We start from the raw sequence: 13,204 nt of genomic DNA on the forward strand, positions 1-13,204 counted from the left end.
TTTCAATCTTGTATTGTCTGCTAATTTTTTTTTGTAGAAACTATGATCAGATTGCTAAATAATTTAATCATTTTTTATTTGTAAATTGCAAACGTTAAGTTGACTAATTAATTTCATTTTATCAATTTATATTTATTAGATCATCCATCCGCTCCGAATGGACCACTCAAGATTGATGATGTTCATGCAGAAGGATGTTCATTGAAATGGTTTCCACCTTCTGATGATGGAGGAATTCCAATTGATCATTATGAAGTGGAAAAAATGGATCCCACAACTGGGCAGTGGAGTCCTGCTGGAGAAACACTTGGTCCTGACACAAATTTCAAGGTAGCCTTTCAGTTTCCCAATCATTTGAATTGTTTTTGTATTCTTAGTTATTTACAGTTTATTTCCTGTAATATGCTGGCATTAAAAATGTAATTATGTAATGATTTTTTGCACAAATATTATTTAGGTATGAAACAGTGTCTGTTTCACTAAAATTCTCATGAAGTATTGTCATACTGTACCTCAATATACCACCAAATTAAGTATATTGTGGCACCGGCATTTCCCCTTCCTGTTATTTTATTGCAGTTAAAGAAACCTCCTTACACTGTACTATATCATTTTTAAGTTACAACAATAGGGCAAATCATGCTTTCATTCCCTGATTCATAGTTACAATGCTTTTTCCTCCATATTCATTTCTGTTTTATAATATTATTCATACTGTTCTGCTATACAGGGTGAATTTGGACTAGTTTCCAAACAAAAGTGGGTGATAGACAAGCCGAAGTGGAACATAAAACATCGTAGCAACTCAGTCCTATCGCTAACCGTTTTTGATTTATGGTGGATAGAAAGAAAATGTGTCAGACCTGAAGAAACTTAAATTTGTGAAGTTCCTGAAAGACATACATGCAAACTAAGCATATGTTTGGAAAGAGCAGAATATAAAGCCTATAAAAAAATTTCTTTCCATCAGCATATTTAGATTTAATGGTGAACTTCAAGTACTGAAAGAGGGGTGAAGTACAAAAGAGATCAAATTGAAAAAAAATCAAAATGTGACCAAAATCTATAACTGCCTATTCCGCAAACACCCTTCCAGCTACAATCGATCAAACAAAAACTGTCAATGAGAATTCATTTAATGACAGTGATCTCTCACTTATGTGTTGGTGGTGCAAGAGAACAAGGAAAAAAAGATGCATAAGTGAGAGAGGCGTTTAAGTGAATAGCATTATTTACCTGTATCTTTGACCATGAGTGTAGAAAATCATCTTATAACTGAGAGAAACATATAAGTGAGAGATTGCTGTGGTTTTTTTTTTAGAATTCAAAAATGTTATTCAAACACAAGTTCTTGCAAAGTAAGTCCATACCTACATGATTGCAGAACAGCTCACATGAAATTTTCAGGGCAAACAAATATCAATGTGTTAATTGACAGTTCTGTAAAGTTTATTTACTGTACTTCTTTTCTAGGTAAAAGGACTTCAGCCTGGAAAACCATACAAGTTCAGAGTCAAAGCAGTAAATAGGCAGGGAAGCTCAGAACCTCTAGAGGCAACTAAACAGATAGTGGCAAAAAATCCTTACGGTGTGTGTTATGTTCACAATATATTCATCCTTTCTGACTTGTTGATTTAAAAATTGTAAAAATTGTCCAGTTTTTCACATTACTAATTCCTTTATCTTATACAATGTTACCCTGACTAATTTTTTGACCGTAATTTGTTTCAAGTCTAATGGCGTAAGTCAAGACAAATGTTTGCATTGATAATGAACTTCCCTCCTTAAGTCTAGCCCACACTGTAAGCAATGTTGCTGAACAGTTCTGAACTTGTTTAAACAGTTGCAAAACATTTTCCCACACCATTCCGTAAACATTATTACATGGCCAAACTAGTCTTAAAGCAAACTTTGCTATATAAGCTAATGCCAAATCATTTGTCCAACATAAGATAATAAATTTTACTATTGCTTAAATTAATTTCAAAAGTGAAGAACTGTTGCTTTCAGAGTTTTTATTAAGTTTTATAAATTACATAAATGAAAGTTAATTTTGAGAAGCCTTTAATAGTTTCAGGTGTTCGTTTCACTATGGATATAGATTTGTAATTTTTCAATAACCAATGGAGTTTTCCTTTTTGTTTGTAATTCAATAATGTTAAATATTGGATTCGTAATCCATGCTGAAAAGGACATGTAACTACATACACTTATGTACTAGTTTTTGCTTTTTCACATAGTTTATTTTTGAAGCGTTGATGAGAGAGCACTAATGTGTTTTTTTATTGTATGAATGGTGGCCAAATGGGCAAGAAGGCATAATTGTACAATATTCAGTCTGCTGGCTGGATATGAGAGATTGTGTGCCACAAATTGATGCACTTATATATATATATATATACTTTATATATACATGATGTTTTATAAAAATAATAATTTTATAAGAACAACTTTTGCTCATACATTTGTAGGTCAAGGTATCACTATATTTCACATCCCTATATTTTAGTTTTATTATAAGTATCATTGCATTATTTGATTTGTGTTTCAGATCCCCCATCAGCACCTGGTCAGCCAGAAATTGCTGATTATGATAAAGATTTTGTCACACTTAAGTGGAAAAAGCCTACAAATGATGGTGGTGCTCCAATAACAGGCTACATCGTTGAGAAAAAAGATAAGTTCAAGTAAGTTGTAAAATTATTCATTATATTGAGTTGAATTTTCAATTAGAGATTTTCAATTATTCTAAGGAATATTGAAAATGGCCATTCTTTCTTTCTCTCTCTCAATTAAATTTTGCTCTTTTCTGGGAAAAAAATTACAAACAGAGATATAGCAAATAAACTTTAATAATAAGCCAAATAATAATTTGTCTGAATTCAGCTATATTTGTATAAAATTTTAAACCTTTACACAAATATAGCCAAATATACAAACAGTTTATTAGCCGATGCAAAGCTGATTGCATTAGGTGTAAGTTATGATCAGTTATTAATTTCTACCTTAATTGAAATATTTTTTACATATTTTATGGTGTTATAAAAAAGAGTTTTCATGAATTTACATTTCTTTGACTGACTTCAGAATTTCACTCTTATTTTGTAACTGCTCAATTCTTCCTTTTGATTACCACAAAAAACCAAGATAACAATATATGAGGTCTTTGAATAGCAAATTCACTTTGTTTCATTAAAAGTTTCATGAAAGAGATATCATTTTCAATGCAAGATAAATTAACCAAAATTTGAGCATTCCTGCAAAAATTTTGTTATTACAGTCGAATCTCATTATAACGAACTCCAAGAGACTGGAGGAATCACTTTGTTAAAACGAAATTTGGTTATAAAGGAATTCCAGGTTACTTAGCATTGTTCCTATGTAAACGTATTTGGAGGATTAAAAAAATGTTCATTAAAACAAGATTTTTGCTATAAAGGTATTCATTAAAACAAGATTTTTGCTATAATGGTATTCGTTAAAATGAGATTTGACTCTACTTAGAAGTTAATTATCGACAAACTCTACTGCACTTTTTTAAAAATATTTTTTTAATACTGGTCATTAATGTAAGTGGTGCTTGTGAGAAAGTACATGATATCATACCTATGTAAAGTTTGTTCAATAGATTTTCCTCCGAATGTCAGTATTATTTACACATAACAGTACAGCCTTATCTTGGCTAATGAATACAATTTGTTCTTGAATCACGTGTTAGCCCAAACACAATTTCTCATTGGCTTCTATGGGAAAAAAGTTTCATTCATTCCAGGTACAACCTAAAATATGAAGGCATGTTGCAATACAGTGTTATCTTGGGTGACGAAGATAATTCATTTCAGAATCAGATTCGTTAGCAGAAATCTTCATAAGCCGAAAAAAAGATTTTCTATAGGTTTCTGCAGGAAATCATTGAATTCATTCCAGGAACTGCTTAAAATTTCAAAGTTACCTTCATAGAACACTCAGTGCTATCAAAAAGGCAAAAACTGACAAAAAGCTATCAAAAAGGCAAAAACTGACGGAAGACTGAGATGAACAACTCCACAATCATATCAAGAATTTAAATGAAGATGAAATAATAAAAATATTTTTATTTTACACTATGCATACAACACAGGTGATGATGTACAGTGGTACCTTGGCTAATGAGCATCTCAGCTTATGAATTTTTGGGCTAACTGAGGTTTTTCATATGTTTTCTGTCTCTGCTAATGAATACAGGCTAACAAACATTTCATTTCATATGAATGCATGCACTAAAAAATAGCTGCTTTGTGAGCTAAATTTTCATGTCTGTTGAAAATAATGAGTAACTGTCACTCAAGCCGGATTGATTTATTTCCACCCTGGAATCGCTTTGTAGACACACCTCTCTTTATCTTCCAAGTTGATTTGAAAATAATTTTTGAACTTTTTCCCATTTCATGTGAAATGAATGGTTAAGCTAAGAGAATGCATTAAAAAAATCGACTTGAATTTTTTCAGTAATTGTAAGTGTTCTAAGACTTTTTAATATCAAACAACAGTTTAGACATTGTAGCCTGAATATTGACTGTACAAGAGAGAAATGAGCTGACTAGCTGTTCTATATCAAATCACACACCAACTGCCACTTTTTTTTTTTCACTGTGGCTCATACACTTGACTGCATAGCATACATAGTGTAAAATAAAAAGATGTTCATTTTTGATCCACTTGTGATTCTTCTAATGAAAAATCCCCATTAGACAAAAAATTCAGGAGCAGAGGTATCACTGCACAGTATTCAGTTCTATTTGTGTGAGGAATACCTAATTATGGTTCTGAGAAAAAATTTTAAAACTTATTATCGGCTAAGTACTCAAATGAGTTACTCTAATTATACTCTTCTCTTCTATGACATTCACATGTTGTTTGCTAAAAAAACAACTATTTTCAGCCCTGACTGGACTCCTATTCAAGATGTTGAAGGGGATGAAACAAGGACAACAATCCCTGATTTAGTTGAAGGAAACCAGTATGAGTTTAGAATTAGAGCTGTAAACAAGGCTGGAACTAGTGAACCAAGTGAAGCTACTGATCCTCATATTGCAAAACCTAAAAAAAGTAAGCTACATTTTGTGATAAACTTTTTTTGCATGAAATACTATTCACTGAAATTTGTCAAAAAAATTTGTCATAAAATTTTGTAATTGCAAATAGCAGTATGAAAATAAATTACAATTGTTATTTATTTATGCAATATTGTAGAGTCCAAGGCCTATACAAGAGAATGTGTTGTGTTGATACGATAATACAGATGTGTTTTTAAATTATGAATAAAATTACAATTGTTAATTCATTTTTTTTTCAAATTATACCTGCCTAAAGAAAGCGCTGCTTAACCAGGGATTCACAGACAACTTGGGGGGGGGGGGTATCCTTGCAGTTGTTTCATCGGGTCTACAAGGGGGGTGAATGAGAAAACAACTGAGATTTTTATTGTTCTTATGTTAGTATGTGATGAATATTATTTTGAGTTGGAATCTGTAGACTTCATCTTGTTGGCAGGGGGAGGTCTTTTGCCTTTATGCTACTGTCAGAATGGGGGGGGGGGGTCTCAGGCTTTTATCTTATTGTCGGGGGAAAGGTCTGTGGCCTTTATGTTGTTGGGGGGGGAGGCCCTTGGCCTTCCTCTTATTCCTATAAAGAGTCTGTGGAACACAAAAGGTTAAGCACCGGTGATGCAAATGGATTCGTGGTAAATTAGTGTGAGACAATGGGTTATAATATCATTGACATTTTAAAATTGAAATTTCTGATATAATTATTAAATTTGACATTTTAGATGTGCAACATTACTTTTTTTTAATTATTAATAATTACTTTCTATAATTGATACATTTCTTTTCCAGTGCCTCCAAAAATTGATAAAAATGCCATGTTTAACATTCGTATAAAAGTTGGGAAATCATTTGAACTTGATGTTCCTGTTAGTGGTGAACCTCCTCCAGTTAAGAAATGGACCATTGGAACTAAGACATGTGAAACCCTTACAAGGTGGACTGTCATCAGTGAGGACTATAATACAAAAATATCTGTGAGAAATGCAGAAAGGGGTGATAGTGGACAGCTGACACTTACAGCAAGGAATATGCATGGAAATGATTCAGCAACAGTTACTGTAACAGTGTTGAGTGAGTATATCTTGTGTTTATTTATATTGAAGGTGAGACTTTTTGTTCGTTTACTTGTAATAATGAAGTACTACTATGTTCAGAAAGTTCCAAAACCTATTTTATTATGGAAGAATGAGTACAGATAGAAGTGTTTATTTGGTGTTTCCTTCGAAGTAACTACCCTGTACAATTATGCATTTTTGCCACTGTTCATGCAAAGATGTAAACACGGTTTCTAAGCCTCCTTTTGCCACATCTCCAGTTCTTTCGTTGTTGCTTACTGTACTTTTTCGGAACTTTAGAATCGTTGTCCCTTAAGCAAATTCTTTACTTGAGGAAAAAAAGGAAAAAGTCACATGGGACGAGATCAGAGGGAATAAGTTGGTTGTGAAAGTATCTAAATGTGATGTTTTGACAGGTAATCTTACACCAGAAGGGACCTGTGAGTCCTTAAATGTCTACATGATTCGGTGGAATGCAAGTGATCAGATCTTTGGAAGGCCAAGTCAAGGATGCTCCATCACAACAATGCGCTGGCTCACAGGTCCCTCCTGGTGTCAGATTACCTCTATCAAAACATCACATTCCAATGCTTCTACAATCAGCTTATTACCCTGATTTTTTGCCCCATGTGACTTTTTCCTTTTCAATGGATAAAGAATTTTCATAAGGGGCAATGATTCTCAGGTTCCGAAGAAGTGCAATGAGCAGCGACGAAAGCATTTTAGGATGTGGCCAAATGTGGCTTCCAATCCACATTTACATCTTTGTAGGAACAGTAGGAAAAATTTATAATTGCACAGTGTAATTACTTTGAAGGAAGCACAAAATAAAAAGGTTCTATCAATATTCAGTTCAATTCATTCAATTAGTGATAGGTAGTAAGTGCGAGCTACAAAGATAATAATACAGTGAAACCTCGCTACAATGATATTTGATATAGCAATAAATCCCTCTACAATAATATTTTTTCAAATCTTGTTTGGAATTTCCTATAGTCTAATGTTGAAGTCCTCTCTGCATACAACGATGTCTTCTACTGAGATAAAACTCTCTATAATATTTTTAAAGAGATTTTGAAACTGCTAGAACAACATTTTGTTTTTACCTATTTTTTGCTCAAAACAATCTTGAATTTAATTTTGACTTCTCAAATTGTTTTCGTTCTTCCAGAAGGTGGAGGGTGACTAATTGCATGGGTGTTTTGCATAGATGTAATGGAGGATTTTGAAGGATATGGCCAAATGAACCTTTCAATCCGCATTCACATCTTTGTATAAACAGCTGCAAAAATGCATAATTTCAAAGGGTGGTTACTTCGAAGGAAACTCAAAATAAATGCGTTCTATTAGTATTCATCATTTCCATAGTAAAATAAGCCTCTGAACTTTTTGAACGTAGTAGTATAATTACTTGAGTTCCATATCTAAGGTCTCGTACAGCCCTGCATAGTAAAATATTTTTTTTCCATGTCCAATCCAACCTCAAAAACGATAAATAATACATAATTGTAGCCAGATAATTTGTTAACGTTCGCAGTTACAAGTATCTGAGTATGATTCTGTACTTAATAATCTTTGTAAAAAAATATGTTCAAAGAAAAAATATTTTATGGATTATATATTCTTTATAGGTCCACCAGGTGCACCGGAGTCCATGAAAATTTCCAATATCACAAAAGAAGGTTGTCAAGTGGCATGGAGGCCACCAAAAGATGATGGTGGATCAGAGATATCTCATTATTTAGTTGAAAAGAAAGATGCAGAAAGTGGAAGATGGTTGCCAGTTGGTGAGAGCCTCAGCCCAGTGATCCGAGCTGATAAACTAATCGAAGGCCACGAGTATAATTTCAGAGTCAAAGCTGTCAATAAAGAAGGCGAATCTCCTTGGCTTTTTGGAAAAGAGCCAGTCATCGCTAAAAATCCATTTGGTAAGTTATATTCTGTCGTGAGCTTTGCTTTTTGTCATCTTATTTCATGCAGTCTAACTTATAGTCAATGTTTGATTTCCATTGGTAAAACTCATGGTATCAGAATATGGCTCTGGATAGTTCAACCATCTCTAAACCTTTTGATGGCTTTGTAACCATTCACTGGTCACTTGAGGAATTTTTGTAACTGTTCATGGGCTACAATTAAATTTGAGTGGTTAAAAAATTTCCAGTTGGATTTCTTTCTTCCCACGCTGAAAATTTCAAATAATGATAAGAATTAGTGTTGGCCTAATGGATGGGCCCCTATGGCTACCAAGTCTCAAACAGGAGCTCCTAATAATTTATTTTTTGTTCTGAATATTTTATTAAATTTTGTTTCTTTCTGCAACAATTTTTACATTTAATTTTGATGAGGACAACTCCATTCAGTGTTTTATCACAAAAAGGTAGTTTTTAAAATTTGAAAAGAGGTCCTCCCCCCAAAAAAAAAATTTAGGTCAGAAGCTTCAGAACTGACTAACACTTATTATTTGGACGATTTTCAGCTACAATGGTAAAAGTTTTTCACCCTTTCTGCAGGGTTGTTTAGTTTAAACCATGTTGGTTTTAACGAAGTGGTTTTTTAAAAAAACCAGTCTGATTTTTTTCAAAAAATCACATAAAAGTGGCCTAAATACAATTTTTTTTCCCTTGAAAAATATATTGGTTCATTATTAGCCTAAAAATCGTTCATTCTTACCGCATTTTATATTCTGATGGTACATCTTTAAATGGTGTAAGATGATATAAGTGTTTTTAAAAATAAAAAAAAATCTCATAAAAGTGGCCTGAATATAATTTTTTCTATATTAAGTGTCTTGGTTGCTTAAAGTTATATATAGAAGCCAAAATTTCTCATTCTTGCCGCATTTTCTAACTGTTGGCTACATTCTGATTACCTATCATTAGCAAATTCATGAATAAGGATTGAATTACACATCTTGATGTAGTGGTGTATTATCTCACAGGGTTGTTTTTGTTTTTTCCCTACACAAAGAAGCAGCGACGGTAGTGACATCATTATGCTAGAGATAGGTGGTCTTATAATCCAACAAAGACAGCAGCTGCCCCTCAGGGACACAAAGACTAGTGTACTAGTAGTTACATTACCTCACAGACATTTTCATTTTCTTTCCCATAAGAAGTAGCACATCTCATACCCTATATCACCCAGTCTTAAGATTCAATAGATTTTTTTTATACTTTCACCATTAAGCCCAGTTAATCGAGGTTCAGTAGCAACAGCTTAATGAAAAATAATCAGCTATATACAGAATGATTATAATTAAAGTTTTGATTCCAGAACTGTACAATAAGAGGTACTGGTCAGAATGACTTGAAAATTTGCATGGGTGCTCTGGAAATTTCTTCGGAAAAAGAAAAAAGTGCAAGCAGTGCAAAATGTACAAGTAGATGATGCTGTACTTGGCCAGAAGTATAATCTATTTTGTGCAACCACATCATTTCGACAGCATCAGTGTGTGGATAGCACAACTTTTATCAAGCCGCACATCGCAATACCAGCAAAGTAGTTGCTGAAGAACCATTTTGACAATAACAGGATGGCAAGACACCTGGCCAGTCGTCAGTTCACCTACCCTTAACCCTTGCAACATCTAGCTGCAGGGAGATACCTCAAAATCTCAAGAACAGAGGTTGGATTGCAAAACATTGGTGATGTGCAAGCACATCCACATCATAGTCTGATCTGTTGTTGAACAAACATTTTTGTGCTTTCACCTCACTGCCAGATTACGATGGATAATATATTTAACATTGCTTGAGTAAGTTGTAGTTATTCGTTCAATTACTTCATTTTTGTGATGTTTCCATGAATTATGAAATTGTGCAATGCTAAGTTATCATTTTGCCCTGAATGGCCATCGTTCTTATTCTGCAAGCAAATTTGAGTTCAATGAGTACAGTGTCGTTAATTTTCCATTTTTAAGTATTTTCCCCCTTTGCCATATAAAATTCCATTGCTTCAGGAATATTAATGTAAATTTTCAAGTCATTCTGACAATGGCTCTTCTTCTACAGTATTTTAAATCGGAACTTTAGTTATATATAATCACCCTGTACTTTGTAAATCATTGCTAATTAATCTGTATTATTTATGCTTCATTAAATACATTATACTCAACTAATTTTTATCACAGTTTTTGTAAAATAGCTTCCTAATTAAGTATAATGAAAGTAACTGGAGAAAACACCCCCCTTTATGTTATATGGTTAATAGTAAAATTAACAATTTTCAAACACACAGTAATTTATTGAGTTCACCACAAAAATAAATTGCAAAAGTTGGTTTTCATTAAAATGTAAGAAATATTTCTAGATTAATTAATATGGGAATAGTGTTAATTGCATTAATAGACATTTTATTTTAATTAATTATATTAGAAGTTTAAATGATTTTTCAGAAATTTTATTGTTTTAATGTTAATGCTATTTAAACCAAAAAAACTGGTTCAAACCAAAAACACTGGTTTTTTGTTTTTTTTTCAAAAAACAATTTTTTTTACCAACCCTGCTTTCTGATAGGCGCAACGCTGGCACAATATTGCAACCCCAAGAAAAAAAGAGAGAGATTATTCTTTATACACACCCTTACCGACTGCTTTGACAAGGGGACACCAGTATCGATTGGCAAGGGACAATTCTAGGTTGGGGAGTCACAAGGAATTTTTCTCCAATAGGGTTGTGAATAAATGGAATAGCTTACCCCTGGGGTAGTAAATTCTAACACAATTGGCACATTTGAAAAGAAATAAGGTAAACATGTTGGGGTAAATCAAGAAGCTCTCCATACTTAGAATAAGACAACCATAAATATTTTTTATGGTCATTGTATAATATTTTATCATTTATATATATATTGTTTTGAGTTTTTGCAATAGCGTTTTTAATTGGGTTGCTGTATTTTAGAAAAAAATATATGACATCCATATTTGTTATGGGCATCTTTTTCTCAGCCACCTCGTTGGCAGGGCTGACTTAAGAGCATCATGGGCCCCCAGGCCAAGTGATTTTTCTGAGACCCTACCTGAAGTCCAGACAACACCCGGGCTCTGTCCCTTGAGGGATATAAGCCCTTTACCCTATTGGGTTGAGACCCTACCTGGCAAATTCTCGAAAAATTCAATTATTTCTCATTTTCCTGAGACCCCTATTCTCTTTAGGCCCTGGGCCATGCCCAGGTGGGCCCATGCATTAAGACGGCACTGCTCGTTGGGTGTTTTGCCTGTTGTGGCCTTGTATTTGTATTATATCTTTTCTTTTATTTTATGTTTTTTCACAACTGAAACTAGGTGAAAGAAAAGTGATTCTACACTTACTGCCCCATTTTCCAAATGTGGTGAAAGATGATTCTACATTCAGCAACTTTCTGCTTACTTCTGCGAGAAAGCTGAGGAATGAGTTTTAAATTCCAGTTAGTCAAGGTTGGACACAGATCTCAATCCTCCAATTTTAAGATGGCCCTGAATGGAATCACCATGTTGTAGGGAATAATAACACCCCCCCCCCTCCTTCCTTTCCTTAGAAGCCAGACCAATTGAAAACACAGATATGTAGATTTTTCATCAGTTGGAATATCAATATTTTTATCTTTAATTACATTCCTGGGGTCTGATGATATTAGTTTCAGCTTCATATGCTGCATTAGATAGTTTGAAGGGCCACATTTCGTTTATGGGACATAAGTTGTTTCTGTTATGCTTGAAAACATGATGTGATGAACAGCAAAGCAGCAGGAATGAAAAAAACAGCAGAATTGTGATATGAAACATATCTATTCTGATGCGCTTGCTTATAGTGACAGACAGTGCTGAACATTAGGCTCCAATCCCAATCTTTTAGTTGCTATGGTGGACTGGTGCCTGGGATTTGTTTAGCCCTGGTGACAGAATACATGGCTGTTTTTCCTTCCTGTTATTTTTTTTCTCTCTCACACTATCTCTTCAGTCTTAGTAAGTGTTTTTTTATTGTATGAACAAGATTCTTGGATTTCTTAGAAACACTTTTCGAACAGTTTATTTAATTTTGTATGTGCAAATACCTGTAAGATTCATATTTGTAACTCAATGCAGAAACAAGCAGCAGAGTTTTGGTTAACAAAGTTATTTTTTTCAGTGTATACAACTTTGTAATTTCATGGCATTATTATAAACTTTCAGATAGTATCCTTATATTCACAATTTAATTATAAGAAATGAAAGATTTTCTTTTGAAACTCGGAATGATTTTTTTTTGTTTTGAATTCCTAATCATCAACCAAAATATTTCTCTATTTACTACAGATCAACCCGATAAACCATCTGCTCCAGATGTTGTTGATTGGGATAATGACCATGTTGACCTGGCCTGGAATCCACCAAGGCGAGATGGAGGTGCTCCCATAACCGGCTATGTAGTGGAGAAGAAACCTAAAAACAGCCCAGTGTGGGAAGAAGCTGCAAGAGTTGAAGGGAATACACCAAAAGCTACCGTACCAAATCTGAAGGATGGTGAAGAATACGAATTCAGAGTAGTTGCTCTTAATAAAGCAGGTCCTAGTGAACCAAGTGAACCATGTTCACCATTTTTAGTGAAACCAAAATTCTGTAAGTTTTTTTTAAATATATTTTTGAAACTTTTTCTATGATTTTCATGTATTTCATACTAACAACTAAATCTTACCAAAATACTTTATCAGTTATTTACCTTCATGTTAGATATTGCGCACCAACAATCTTCTCCACCTAACTAACATGCAGAATTAGCCTTTCTTTTTAACCATTTCTTATTCCAATTACTTAAGGGAAAAAAGTCTCAAAAATGTCTTTATTCTGTTTAGAAATTGTATGAAAATTTCAAAATCACTAATTAATCATGGAAATACCAAGAACATTTTCTCCAGGATTCAGTTACATCATTTATCAATCAAAAAGTGTGCTAGAATGTAAAAAATGCAATGATTACAAACAACAGTTTAGAAAATACTATGCACATACAACTATGAATAATGATTTATGTTTAGACATTCTCAAAGTCGTAAAAATTACAGATTCACAACTAATGTCAGAGTCTAACTAATGAGCACCAAATGGTG

General features: G+C 33.4%; 1 protein-coding gene across 2 annotated transcripts in view; it reads left to right on the top strand.

Annotated features, from left to right (window-relative positions):
* Nucleotides 1–13,204, top strand: part of LOC149066849 (twitchin-like) — a 303,184-nt gene that overhangs the window by 198,099 nt on the left and 91,881 nt on the right. For both annotated transcript variants that reach the window (XM_089253214.1, XM_089253215.1), the window contains 7 exons: nucleotides 140–330; nucleotides 1,474–1,588; nucleotides 2,552–2,687; nucleotides 4,922–5,088; nucleotides 5,877–6,158; nucleotides 7,774–8,070; nucleotides 12,414–12,716. In XM_089253214.1, the coding sequence (XP_089109340.1) occupies nucleotides 140–330; nucleotides 1,474–1,588; nucleotides 2,552–2,687; nucleotides 4,922–5,088; nucleotides 5,877–6,158; nucleotides 7,774–8,070; nucleotides 12,414–12,716 (1,491 nt within the window). The remainder of the gene's footprint in view (nucleotides 1–139; nucleotides 331–1,473; nucleotides 1,589–2,551; nucleotides 2,688–4,921; nucleotides 5,089–5,876; nucleotides 6,159–7,773; nucleotides 8,071–12,413; nucleotides 12,717–13,204) is intronic.

The sequence above is a fragment of the Pholcus phalangioides genome, unplaced genomic scaffold, assembly GCF_987345545.1.
Source record: "Pholcus phalangioides strain wild (caught in Gottingen) unplaced genomic scaffold, Ppha-v1.0 ptg000032l_1, whole genome shotgun sequence".
Lineage (NCBI taxonomy): Eukaryota > Metazoa > Arthropoda > Arachnida > Araneae > Pholcidae > Pholcus > Pholcus phalangioides.